Source organism: Clinocottus analis, unplaced genomic scaffold, assembly GCF_023055335.1.
Source record: "Clinocottus analis isolate CAN_PGR_092001 unplaced genomic scaffold, fCliAna1.0.p SCAF_17, whole genome shotgun sequence".
Lineage (NCBI taxonomy): Eukaryota > Metazoa > Chordata > Actinopteri > Perciformes > Cottidae > Clinocottus > Clinocottus analis.
The window spans coordinates 1,751,834-1,766,006 of record NW_027175898.1 but is presented as its reverse complement, the minus strand read 5'-3'; the positions used below and the strand labels follow the sequence as shown (position 1 = coordinate 1,766,006).

The 14,173-nt window shown below is 42.7% G+C and overlaps 1 protein-coding gene across 3 annotated transcripts in view; it reads left to right on the top strand.

The window, feature by feature from the left end:
- The window catches only part of zgc:103755 (uncharacterized protein LOC449988 homolog), a 32,103-nt gene extending 18,413 nt beyond the window's left edge, over positions 1-13,690 (top strand). For 2 of the 3 annotated variants that reach the window (XM_068581069.1, XM_068581072.1), the window contains 6 exons: positions 2,149-2,349; positions 2,512-2,646; positions 4,883-5,006; positions 10,577-10,641; positions 10,770-10,851; positions 11,188-13,690. In XM_068581069.1, the coding sequence (XP_068437170.1) occupies positions 2,149-2,349; positions 2,512-2,646; positions 4,883-5,006; positions 10,577-10,641; positions 10,770-10,851; positions 11,188-11,557 (977 nt within the window). In that variant the 3' untranslated portion in view covers positions 11,558-13,690. The remainder of the gene's footprint in view (positions 1-2,148; positions 2,350-2,511; positions 2,647-4,882; positions 5,007-10,576; positions 10,642-10,769; positions 10,852-11,187) is intronic. The other variant, XM_068581071.1, reaches the window with a different exon arrangement.
- Positions 13,691-14,173: the final 483 nt, after the last annotated feature.

The following is a 14,173-nucleotide window of genomic DNA, read 5'->3' as shown; positions in this document are numbered from 1 at the left end:
CAAAGAAAAGACCTCGCTCTGCCTCAGGGAGGGGAACGTTTCCCGGCTCGCTGTAAATGTGAGGCAAAATGGCAATCGATAAACACCCAGTTGATTGGAGATCTTTCTTGCGTCTTTTCAAAGCGCAATATGAAGTAAGACATCTTAAGTGAAATGCTAATGAGTTGAGAGGAATGTGAGCCAGTTTATGTGGCAGTATGTATGTGTATGATTTAAATCCTCATTAGAGGTTTATTTTTCTCATTAAATCTGTTGGGATTAGTGAATTTTAGTACTGTTGAAAAACATAGTCTAAAAGGCTTTTGACGCTTTCATGGTGTATTATTTTAAGTTTTTCGGTCCATGAATTAGCTCAGAACATGATTATGTTTACCTCTGCAAGAACTGCTTTGCCCAATGTATTTAGTTTGAGCCCGTATCGAGATTCCTTTGAAGTTGTTTTATTTTGTATTCGCTGTCATTGGGGCTTTTGTATGTTAACTGCTTGTCTCAGCATATTTTAAGTGTTTTTAGTGTGCATTGGAGTAAAGTCTTCCATCAAGAACAAAAAAATGCCTTCACTAATTCTTTCTTCGTTGTTGCTCGACATTGTCATGCGCTCCTTTTTGGTTGTCTTTCTTCAATCTCCTCTCTTGTACGCTTTTTCTTTTCACTGTATTTTTTTTGTGTGTCTCTGCCTTTTAACTTTGGCGCTCGCGGAGCACCCTACTGTGTCTTCTCCGTTTGTAATTCTCTTTGTCTCTCCAAACTTGATGAACTCTATAAACCGCCTCATAATATATTCTCATGCAAATCGCTCTGTATATGTTGATCCTATTTAACGGATACAGTAACAACTGAGACGATTGTGACGGAATAAGCAGGGCAGAGAACCACAACATTCGGAGGGCATACTTTACTAAATCTACAGACCATTGCCTTACAAGAATCAACAGTACCTTAAGCTGTGTGAGTGGGACAATGTAGTGCAGGACAACCAGGTCAAATATTGTGACGAAAACAGGACCACTCGTTATTTCTGTGATTGTTTTCCAGACTGTGATTGAGAACAGGAGCGTCATCTACTTAGAGGGAATTCTGACAGTGAGATAATATTTAGTTTTTTCAAGCCCTGCTTGATAGGCTTTAGTTTGAGGAATAAGGTAAAATATGACCTGAACATGAACGTCATATTTCATCTTATTCCTCAAACTAAAGCCTATTAGAAAAGACTGCTGTGTGTGTGTGTGTGTGTGTGTGTGTGTGTGTGTGTGTGTGAAAATACTATTCCAATTTGATTGTTGTAAAATGTAAATAATCTGAATTTCCAATATTTTTCTCAACCTGAAATCCCGATATTCTAATAATTTACTAATCATGCATGAATGAAACCACACAAGGGAGTAATAAACTCCAACAGAAATGACTGAATCAGCTGCTCCCAATGTGTGTATTGTCCATTAACTAAGGCTTACTATTGAAAACCCCTTTTTAACAAGGTTAAGACGTTTCTTCGGCAATCACTGGCTGGGTTCCAACTTGTTTGTCGCTGAATCTTCCCTTTCGTCTTAAAGCACTTTGGCACAGATTTAATCAGTTAGCCTCTAGGAGTTGGGCACTTAATGAACTCGTGGCCTGTGAAGGTCTGCGAAAGTTAAAAGCTTAATGAGGTCCTGCGTCCAAATGGCTTCTTAAGAGTGAAATCCCCATTCCCCCTCTCCCCCTCCCTTTTATTTCCTCAAGTTAGGAGGGAGAGGGAGGGGGGATTAGCATGTAGGCCCTTAATTGGACCTTGAGAACAGGACGAGCTACTGTAAGAGATTGAGCTCACTTAAATTTGAACTGCCATAGAATCATGTGATGCAGCTGCTTGGACAAAAAGAAAAAGAAAGAAGTGCAGCGGTAATTGTCGGGATCTGGGTGCTGCAGGCACCGTCGCATTATTAAGGAGAATAGACAGACAAAATGAATAATAGGCTGAGATTCATAGCTTGGACAGAATTGCAAAGATGCCTGACGGAGGCCTCAATGGATGGGTGACGGGTTCAGGATTAAGAAGGGAGGCACTGGATGCAAGAGTGGGTTATTTTTTAGCTTCGTCTTCCTTTTTAATTACCTGCCCAAGTCTTGTCTTTTCACTCATTCCTCTTGTGTCATTTCCCTCCGCAGGTATCCTCTCCCGCTCGCTCTCCTCTTCGTCCTCTTCCCTGGACTCTCGGCATGCGCCGGGCGCCCGGCCCCGTCCGCTGCCAAGGCAACGGCTTCCCGCCAGTCAGCGAAGGGAGCGCGCATCTGTCAGTCCCAGGGCCGCGCCCTCGCCCTCGCCCGCCCTGCGCCTTTCTTCTGACACCACGGCGCTGGCCGCTACAGGTCTGTGTCGCTGTCCAAGATGTGTAGTGTCAAAACTGGCTAGAAAGGAAAACCCCGTTATTTTGGAGTTCTCTAACGATTATACAGATCTAATGGGATGTAATTGAGGGCAGTAAATTATCACTAGATGGAAATATCTATTTTTTTGTTAACCCCTCCCAGGTCTTCGAAGCCGAACCCCTTCAGCTAGTAGCTCTGTGTGCGGGGGCCCTGAGGTGCGCCTGGGGGAGAGGGTGCTGGTGGTGGGCCAGAGAACGGGTGCAGTCCAGTTCTGTGGAAAGACCAGCTTTGCTCCAGGTCAGCTCTTAAAAGTGTTGTTTTCCCTGCAAAGATTTGACAGCTGAAATCACACGGACACGTGAATCTTTGCTCTGTCGATGCTTTGCTGGGTTCACTTGTCTGAGTCATTCGCACAAAGACTTCATTCAGCCTCAAAAAAACATCAACAGGAATGTCAATTGCAAATTTTAGTAAATTGCATTCTTGGAAAGGCGAGTGATAGTGCACATGCATATTTAATTTCCTTAAATTAATGCACAATACGCATATCAGCATCATAGTGATATGCAAGCACGAGTACCTCTTCTCCTGTGGGCTGTGTGACGATAAAGTGATGTAATGTCTCGCCTCTGCGTTGAAATCCGATCTTCTCTGCTTTAACGTAGCCGGGCTGCGTGCACATACTACATGTGAATACCGATGTGTGTGCCCATGACCATCACACTGCACTGCTTTATACAGAGGTTACCAGTTCTAACAGACAGGATTCACATGAAGTCAAATGATTGTAATCTTCTTTTAATGTTTCCCTAAAAGCATTATGGTATTTTGAATTGGGAATCACTACACCTGGTGGGTTTTGACCAAATACATTATGGGCATTCCACAGCTTACCATGTTGCCAATATATTAAAATAATCAGGTTAAGAAAGTTAACGAGGCTAACTATTAACCTAAACTGATATCAAATAAATATTTTTATGTGTTTTAGGTGTTCAATTTCTATTCTTTTTGTAGCATATAGGTTGCATGATTATCAAAGCTTCTGTGCCCTGTCAGTGTTGAATATATGCATGTGAAGGTAAAAAAAAAGTGTATATATATATATATATATATATATATATATATATATATATATATATATATATATATATATATATATATATATATATATATATATATATATATATAGCGCTACACATGCATAGATTCTACAACAATGATGGTATGATAATGATATGTTTTCTGCATTCTTGAGCAGCATTACAAACTCAGTCAAAAGTCATTGCTGTGGCGAACCTAGAGTTGGATAGAAGATACTTAAATACTGAGGAAGCTGCTGTGAAGCAAAAAACAATGAAACCCTGACATTAAACAACTCACAGTATTCATTAACTTTTAGGCAGTAGTTCTTCCAAAGGCATCATTCATGTACGAATAAGAATGAAGGTATCTCATGTCACAGAGGATCATGTTTGACGGGATTTCAGTCTCAAGTTTCCTTTGATAATTTTAAATCCGTGTTAGCAACGCCTCTGCTTTCTCAACCTCACTGCATTGAGGACTGCATTTTTATATTAAAAGCAACTCATCTTGCCTAACAATTCATATATATATTACTCGACAGCTGATTTGCTCTTGCTTAGTCTGTCCAGAAGCAAACTTACAAACACATTTATCTTGCTAATGTCCTCCCCAAAATCAGAAAATACGCATATTCTTTCCTTTTACCAGTCGTGCTATTTAAAAATGTTTGATTGTTCTGGTGTGGGTGTTGGAGATCATGGCCGTAGAGATGTCTGCCTTCTCCCTAATATCATAGAAATAGACGCCACAAAAAAAAAAACACTACATTGGAAACACTCAACAGCCGTGTCTCGTAACCGAAGGATCATGACCCAGTGACTCGAGATAATCCACAGTTTCATGTATGTTCAATTTTCTTTCTTCCTATCCACACCCTGTCAACTGTATCACCGTACAGAAGGTAGCATTCATCTATAGTTCACACTGTTAGCTCACCTAGCACCACCGAGCTAGCTAACGGTACAGTTCAGCCCAAGAGGACGCCCTCAATGTTTTCCATCTTGCACTGAGGAGATGCCTGCTTCCTTCGGCACGGGGATACGGTTTGGCCGGGAGTAGAAAAGAAAATATTCCCTGCATTAAATTGCTCACGACAAGGTCTGTATCTTGAGTTACTGGGTCATAATTTCTGGAAAGAGACACCACAAGCCAAGAGCCATGTAGCTCCATTATAGAAGGCAGACATCTTTACGACCGATAAACTAGGCAACTCACACCAACATGATCTAAATTGATAAACAGCTTTATAAGTAAGTGCAAAGAGATTTTGGTGGTTAACTGTTAAATACATGATATTTTCACAGTTGCTAACATTAAATAACTAAAGCACTACTTTTTTTACTCATGAGTCAATTTTTTTAAAGGTGCATCTCTCTTCTGAGGCCATTTGACGTACAATATTCCTTCAATTCAGTTAGTTTGCCGGTCTGCGTCTCTGTCTGTGCAGGGCTCTGGTTGGGGATCGAACTGGACAAGCCAAGTGGAAAGAATGACGGATCAGTGGGAGGAGTGCGGTATTTCCGTTGCTCGCCTAAACACGGCGTCTTTGCTCCTCCGTCTCGGGTTCAAAGGTGAGTGCCGGCCCCTTTGAAGTTAAGTCACCAATGACTGTTGGTTCATTTTTTTGTTTTTTTTGTCAGTGGTCATTCACAGAGGCAAAAAACTGATTTGTCAGTTCAGAGCCGATTTTTCAGAACATGACGGTATGCCCCGAGAACCCTGAGGTTGTGTTTCATCGCCTTCATCAATACATCTGACACTAATGAGCTCCTTTGACAGTGTCATTTGTGCTCGTGTTGACATATTTGATTTTGCCCTCTGTGCAGCGAACAGTCCTTCTCTGTACTTTGGAATAAATGGAGGCCGAGGTGTCAGAATTGAAGCCTAGGGCCCTTTACCCAGCGTGACTCCCTCACTTTTATGTGGCGCCTAGCTATGTGCCAGACGCCCTGATTGCCACCCTTTTAAATATGGTAAATGGACCCGTACTTGTATAGTGCTTTTCTAGTCTTCTGACCACTCAAAATGCTTTAACACTTCATGACATCATTCACCTATTCACACACTCAGATGATGTGAGATGTGCCACATCAGTATCGACCATTAATTTACCGCTGGAGCAACTGTGGGAGCAATTTAGGGTTAAGTGTCTTACTCAAGGACACGTCGACATGTGCTAGAGGAGCCGGGGATCGAACCATCATAGAAACTATAAACTAATGAAGTTTGATCCTTTTAATATTTAGGAACCATTTCTTTGCTTTGATTTCTACTCATTAAAATTAAACTGAATTAACTTTGGTGTACTCTGCTCACGCCGCTACAGAGCGTGAAAGGACCGAGGTCGTGTAATCTACAAACATTGTGTCGGACACGTGGTAAAGCATTTATATTAATGCGGGATGATGGCATGAAATGCAGGTGACCTATACAGCAGTGCTGTGCCCGACTGCATCTTGATTAGATGAAGGGCCGAAGCTGCGGCTCTGCCAACGAGCTGCTTTTACTATGCAGCTCATATGGAGACGTTGTGTAAAGCGCCGTTTAGGCAGACCTGCAACGTTTCTTCATCTTGACTCGACGTCGGATAATGTCGATGCATCTGTCCTTGTGAAAAGGTATAAGTGAGGCTCTACTTCGTGTCAGACTGTTCAAGCACAGATCTGATCTAAAGTTAGCAAAAAGGTTTCATCTGGTTAAAACGCTCTCACCGGTGTTGTGGAGCGTGTTGTCTCTGGCTGTTTTGTCTTCACCTCGTTGTTCCAAAATCTTTTTGAGCGCTTTGTTACTGAAATACGGGTTCTAAAATATGTAAACTAAATAAGACTGATGTAGCATAGTTACAGTGAGTTTAGAAGATTCTCCTCGACGCAGTGTAATAAAATCATTCATTGCTCAACTATCCATGGGTTTTCCTCCAACACTTAAAGTGTGTCAGTAACTTACTTCAATTACACTAGAGACCCCTTTTTTCTTTTTTTTGTTGACGTCTTACATTTGATAAGTGCATTTAGCATTTTCCAGGATGCTTTTACCTGCATGTAACTAGAGCGAGTCTTCATGGAGTATATTTTCCTCTGATCTGAACGAGTGCAATTTACATTCCAGCCTCTAAAAATTTGATTAATAACCTTGTCTGTGAGAAAGTGATACTGAAGCAATGTTTTGTGTCCGCGACATCTGTTTGGAGACTTCAGATGGAGTGAGAAAACCCTCTGAGCTAAAATCCTTAAAATACACTGGTCTCATGCGGTGTCTAATCAGCCTCTTGATGGGTGCAGTCTGGTCTGGTCATGCGTTTCAAGCTAGTATTTCTCGCTAGACACATAATGACAGTAAACAAAAAAAAATCTAAAGAACTAGTACTTAAGATTTCAATTTGAACATTTTGAACGCAGCTGTCTGTAATAATAACGCATGTCAATGAATCCGAATCAGTCACAGCCGTCTCAAGTTTTAGAGAAAGTTGATGTTAAATATTTCTGGGTTTGTGAAGACTGTTTGCTCTTGACAAGTACTGCTGAAACTTTGTCCTTTCAACTTGAAACACACTGCTGGAAAAATAGAATAGCTTCATAATTTCTTCATCCAAGCAGATGTTTGCTTGAGATTGCACATTAGTTGCTCTGTTGCTAATATATCCGCAGAAATGAAAAGATAATTAGAAAATATAAGAAGAAATTAGCTGAATTTAATGATGCTATTTAATGATGCTGGAAGTGGCAAATCTTAAACGTGTGTTTTTCATTTCTTTTTTTCAGTGGGTTTATTACACAGCCTATTCTTTAAAAAAAACAAGCTCTAGTTGGTAATATTGCAGCCTTTTTGGTGAGCACGTCTTGTCTTCTCCCATTAAGTCCACGGTTGTAGAGATTTGGGCTGCTGTCGGCTGGACTGACCGCTTATGTCTGAAATACCGATGGGTGACGCATTAGGGTGGGGAGAGAGAGGCGGGGGGTCCTCTCCCTCTTTTGGTGACGTTTTTGATGAAGAGAGCTGGATGACTCATCCCTCTGAAGTCTCCTGTCAGTGTTCCACGTCACGATTCATCTCAGTTGGTCAGCCGTCTGTGCATCTTTCATTAGGAAGACCAGCTCTGGATTTGGTTGAAATGAATCAGATCACTTTTGAACACTAATAGCAAAATATAATCTTGCATGATTTGGACGTTATAGTTGCCTCATACATACTTGTTGTAGTACAACCATTTAAAAAAAAAGTGGCTAACAACCACTGTAAATGTCACAAAGGGACAAAGTCTATTTTTTTACTGTGTCCGCCATTATTTTAGCTTCTGCTAAAGTCCAGACAGAGGGCTGTGTCTCTGAGGATACAGACACCGCCACACGCTGGCAGTGGGTCATAAGTGATGATCAGGAAGGATTATGTTCGTAAGAGTCTATACGTAGTTTTTTTCCCTGGTAATCCAACTCATTGGGCCTTTTGAAAGCATGAATTGTTTCTTTGGTGCCGAGTGTGCTTTTATCTTTCATTCAAGATTCAGATGAAAGGATTTTGCCAATTTATGTTCTTAAATTTGGATGCCTGCCTCATACCGTTAAACCGCTTAAAAACATATTTTTTTTACCTCAGTTGTGTGCCACACCCACACGGCACAGTTTTGACCTCTTGAAACGGCATACGGACAAAGGCGAATGCACTTGAGGCCTAAATGTTTCTGCACACCTGGTTGGGGCTTGCACACTACACAGACAAAGTGCTGACTCAACAGATGTTTCAAGGTGTCTATTTCTGGAGATCGTTTAATCCCAGGGATATGGAAACTGCGGCCTGACATGCATATTCACAAGCCACTAAGTTATTCACCGTCAGGCATTGTTTTGTGTTTGCTCCACATTTTCCGCAAGGCGATACAACCCATTGACCTTTTTAATTCTTTTATTTTATTAGATCGCACATACACAGCACAATGACTCAAGTGTATAATGAAAGCCGTAACCGGTTTAAAGAAGGAGACGTCTAATATTGTGATGTTTCTTTTAAAGGGAAGCCCTTGGTGGTTCCGATTTTGATGGCTGGTTTAATTGACACATTCACCTTTTATTCCTAAGTATAATTAGTCTCTTCACCTTCCTCCGCTGCATGTTCTTCATCCCGATGCAAACGCACCAGTCGGAGGTGTGTGGGAGAGAGTTCCCTTGTCTTCATTACTTGCCCTGTTTTCTTTAACCCACTGTGTTATTCCTAATTAACCCCGGGGCACATAGCGAGCACAGCAAAGTACAGGGTTTCCCTTCGTCTAATGGAGAATCTCACATTATCTCTGTCCAGCAACTAGTTTCTCTTTTTCTTTTCTTCTCTCTGCAGCGATCACAATCCATTAGGAAAACAAACGTCTTTTCTTATGCCACCCCCCTTATTCTTGGTGTCTCCTTTCCATCTCTTACAAAACAAGAAAACATTGCTTTTCCTTTTTTGTTTATTCCCTGACATTGGCAGTCTCCCCCTGAGTGGCTTTCAGAACTCTAACATTATTATAGTCACATAGCGGCTTAAGAAAACATCAATAAGCCGAACAGGCACTCTTGTGCAAGCAGCTTAAATGGTCTTTTCTTCCAGGTTGCTGTTGTCGTATAGGGTCTAATCAACTTATTTCTTTTTTTAACATAAAACTATTACAGACAGGGTTATTACAAATAGACATTCCAGCATAGTTTTCATTCATTTTTTCTTGATTTATATAAAGTGGAGTATGGCTGAGATAAACCACGCCACTATTTTTTCTTCAATTGCGTATATTTTTGCTACGTTGACGCCTAGCAGCGCAGTTTTAAAACTCAAAAAAACAGAAGGGTTTGAAACCATGTTAGTTTTAAACTTTGGTGGTTGCATCGTAGTCTGGCCCGGACAAAACGGGACCTTTTTTTAAAACTATGACAAACGCATTCGCTGCTAAATTGGGTCGAGACAGTCAGGGTGTGTCCTTCCCCGATTGGTCACGCCACCGGAAGAAAACAAACAAACAGCCTTGATTATCGATTGACTACCAGCTGTTGCTGACCTTGTTTTCTATACTAGCAGCTGTTTTGCAGTTAAATTCTGCATTTTATAACTCTACTTCTGCCAACTTTTGTAGGAAGCAGCTGTTGTTGGAGCGATTAGTGAGGGGCGTGTCCAGCGGTTATCAGTCCTACGGTGTCTGAAGACACGATTTGCGACCTTGAGGAGGGCGACTAAGACACGCTTGCCCAGTGCGCGTGAATAATCATGCGATACTTGTTTTCAGGCACGTTATCATGGATGTAAATCATGTTTAAAGTAGTGCTAGTGGCTGTAGCTTGAGTCAGTGTTGCTGGTGGTTTTGCACAGTAGGTTGTTGATACCTCAATGCGGCTGCTGATCATAAGCCCCGTTTATATCAGCATTTATTGACACAATCCTGCAAAGCAGAGCCCAGTAGTGAAATGTGGTCTCTGTATTTAACCCACCCCAGCACGAGGAGCAGCCACAATATGAGCCTTCGGGAGCCGCTTGGGGTTTCGGCGTTAACCGCCCACAAGGGCACCTCTGCGGTGCCCAGGAGGCGAGCTGGCACTTCTCCAGCTACCGGCTTCCCCGCTCCACATGTAAATAGACACGCAGGCTCCATCCTCTCCGTTTGCACAGACCAAATGTGTTATTGGTTTTAACTGGCAGGAGGCAAAGCACTTTCCGTGTCTAGTCTACACGAATTTACAAGAAGAAGAAGAAATACAAACTTGCTCTACTCCTTGGGGTCTGACGCACTCGTAATATATGTCTGAGGGCTTTTCGAAAGTGTTCTGCCTTCGTGGACAAAGCCAGCTTACTGAATTTGAGAACTAGCTGGAGAGAGAGCGAGCGAGAGAGAGAGAAGAAAAAAAGAACGACCGAATGTTAGAGCTGCGGCCTTGATGACTTATTTTCCTGTCCCGTCCTTGTCAGGACGCATTAGAGTTTACACGACAAAAGATATGTGGTCCCAAATGTTCCAGACCTCCTTGACAAGTGGTTTGAGTCATCGTCTCTCGATCCCTCTCGGTGGCCGTTCACACTCTCAACTTGTTGCGTGGAAATGCCAGGTGCAGACAGACACACACCACTCTGTCATGCTCATGTTGTTTGTTTGTTTGTTTCTTTCTTTCTTTCTTTCCGCTCACAGGATCCATGGATCGGTGGATTGCCTTTCGGAGCTCTCCTCCTCGCGCCTCAGTCATCCTGTCAGCGGTGAGAGTTCAGTAGCTTTATCTGAGATTTATTTAAGCCTCATTGCATTTTTTTGTTGTGATGCGAATGCTTGTGTATTCTCATACAAGAATCCGTGGTAGTCCTTGACCCTTGTGATTTCCGCGCAGGGTCAATCCGTCGCAGTTTCAGCACATCGTCGGCCATCGCCACCCCGAAGGAAACAAGCAGCAAAAGAAGTACTCTTAGCAGGTGTGGCTCTTTTGTCTCTCCCCGCTTCGCACAGCTCTCACATTTCCCACTCCTCAAGCTTTTGAGCTCCATCCTAAGCAGTGGCAGAATCGATACCGATAAGAAGCAGTGGTATTACTCAGCAAAGGTTCCCTTTTTTTTAAATGGCCAATGCATGGCTGTGATAAGAATGAAAGAAAACAGGGATTTGAAGATCAAACATCAAGCTCGCATTAATATCTGACTTTACTTCAAAGAATATCCTCCTACATTGCATACCTTTTTATTTTATAAATATTTCTTGTCGTATATTTCTTGTTTTTTCCCCCCCATGCTCTCACAATTCATCCTAAAAAGAAGAAGCCGCTCCAATCCTCACCGGCGGCGGTGGAACACCCTCAGCGGCGGTATCGGCGGTAGTCCCGGGAGCGCAGCAGGGTCCAGCCCCTCGCCCGGCTCCGACGGACAGGTCTGTCTCCACGTGGGCATGCAGGTCCTGCTCAGCAGCGCCAACGACATGGCGTTCATCCGCTACCTGGGCACAGCGGACTTCGCCCCGGGACTTTGGCTGGGCCTGGAGCTCCGAAGCCCCAAGGGCAAGAACGACGGCTCCGTGGGCGGCCGCCGTTACTTCACTTGTCGACTGGGCCACGGCGTGCTGGTCCGCCCCAGCCGCGTCACCTACCGGGGCATCAACGGTTCCCGCTTGGTGAATGAAAACAGCTAGGGACTGAAGGAACCCGAGTGGGTGGGGCTTTTGAAAATTTGACATGTTTTGACTTTCTGTTCACGTTCTGTTATTTCGGTCTCAACTTCTCCTTCTTCTTTGCACTGCGTATTGTTTCTCATTCATAAAGTATGCTCTCTGAGGTGTTGCGAGTTAAAGTTATATATCCACCTATTAATGGTTTGAATTTAAACTACTAGATTTATTTTTTGAAAAATGTCAGAGGCAAAGAAAGCACTTTATAGAATAAACTTTAAATTCTCATTAAAACTTGTCTTGGCAGCAGACAGGTGGGGAAAAATGTTAGAGTATATAAGACACTGCACTGTTTTAATCTGATTGCACTAAGAAACAATATCCATCAATACGATGGATCATAACAAGATAACCTGGATAGTATGGATGTGCACACATGAGAAACCGTTTCCAATACCCAAAGCTAATTTTGATCACATCCAGTAGAGATTTTTATCAGATAATTTAGGTGATAATGGAGTCTACTATCAACCAAAAGTGCGCATTTGATTTGTGCGTGCCTTTGTGTGCATGTGTCTATTAATTAAGAGCACTTTGAAACCAGAGAAATGGTTGATTCTTCCAGGGTCGTCGTACGGATAATTGAAGTCGAGTCGAAACAGTATTTTCACTCTATGAATGAGCGTGAATCAGGCAGGATTTAATTGAGCAGCGACCTCCGTCAACCTCGATCCAAACGCAACGCCGTCGAGATAAGTTGTCCTTCTGCGTACATCAGTCTCTGCCACAGACTGTCCATGAACCTCGAAAGGAGTCCGACTCACAGGATGCCTACTTCTCCTTTGTCTAAGACTCCGATACGGTTGGCACCAGACCACTAACGTAGTTGAAGCAGTGATGTCATTTAGATGCAGTGTCATCGACACAACACGTTGAAGTTACCTGATTAAAAGCCTGATTATAAACCCGTCAGGCTTCGATGCTTCTGACTGAGCGCCGACCCAGTCAGAGCTGTCATAACGGGTATTTTGGTCTGGTCTGGTGTGTAATAATGACACCAGATGGCTTCTTCAGTACAGTATCAATACATTTGTTGACCACATTTCAGAGCGGTGGTAATTGTATTTGACTCTTTATTAAAGCAGCTTGACACAGGGAATATGCAGTCGCGCCAAAGTTTCAAGGGTCTAGTTTGCCATTTGATTAGAGCGTCTGAGCAACTCTGCAGAGAGGAGGCCATCGATCGTGCATGCCGAAGAAGAAAAAACAAAACAGACCCACTGTTCAGCAAAACACTCGTGTACCATCCAATTAAGGTGTGTCGGCCACAACAAGAGCCGTAGAATCTCCAATGGCCTTCTCTCATTGATCTGTCCGGTCAGGCTCCCGTGTGATTGAAAAGCACCGGTGGTCGGAGCCCAAGGCTGTCTGAGAGATCCGCCACAGATTGAACGGATTTTCAAAAGTGCAGTCTTTCCGAATGGCAATCCAAAACATTTTAATCAACACTTCCTCCTTATAAAAAACAAACCTAGCTCTTCTCATTTGCATTCACTCCGTCTCCCTGATCATTTCTGCGACATTTGTTGGCGTTCCACATTTCAAATCTCATCTTTGAATAATATTCCCTTATTTTGGTGAATCGGCAATTCCAATTGTGAGACAGCATGGGTGGTTTCAAATTCCACTGATGGTTATGGAAGTCTTTTGGCGCTGTGTTATGGATTCAGTTTTTATTTCATGAAATCCCTGAAATGTATATTTGAAGTACGAGTGTGCGAGAAAGGGATTTGGTCTGATGCATTTACATGCAGTGGAAAATAACATAAAAAAAGCAAATAAAAGATTCTATTCTAATTTGACCTCTTATCTCCTTGACTCTATTTCTTCTTGGCTCCGTGCCTTGATAAGAGTGTGGTTGCAGTAATGAAAAAGAGGTTTGCTTGACTTCCTTGGACTGTTCATAAAGTGCAGAGGAGTGTTGCCTTCAGGGAATGACAATGAAATAGCACAAGCACTTTGAAATGGTTACACGTCTGTTCACTTACCATCTGATTCCACTGGGCCTCATCGCAGCCGAAGCTGAAAAAAAAACAACTAAAAAATCCTTGCTGCTGGCGTGGCTTTGTTTGCTTACTGCCAGCCTGGGCGCACACATTCAGGGTTGAGTGTGGGTGACGTTCTCTATTATGCCGTGATTGTGGAATAAATGGATGTTAGAGTGACTGAGTTTCAATTGTTTTCTATGCTTATTGTTCCTCGTTTTTGTAGCCCAGACAAGAGAAACCAAACCGAGAGAAAGAATCCAGGGGTTGAATTCAGAGGTGAGAATTAAATGCAACGCTGAACGTCAGAGAAACGGCAAATAAAGAAACACGTCTTGCAGTAATATCAGGCGTGACGAAAGTAAGCGAGTTGGAGCAGCAGCGTTCATAATGCGACTGATCAGTACACCGATGACCTAACTAACATCGGTGACGGCACACCGAGCACCAGCAACTTCCTTCAGGTAAGGATCCGCTGAACGCACAACCCGCCGTTAAAACAGTGTACGATCAACGACAAACTTTACTTCAACTCTTTAATACATCATACTTGTTCTTCCTAACTTGAAAGTAACAATCAACCTGTTTGGTATTT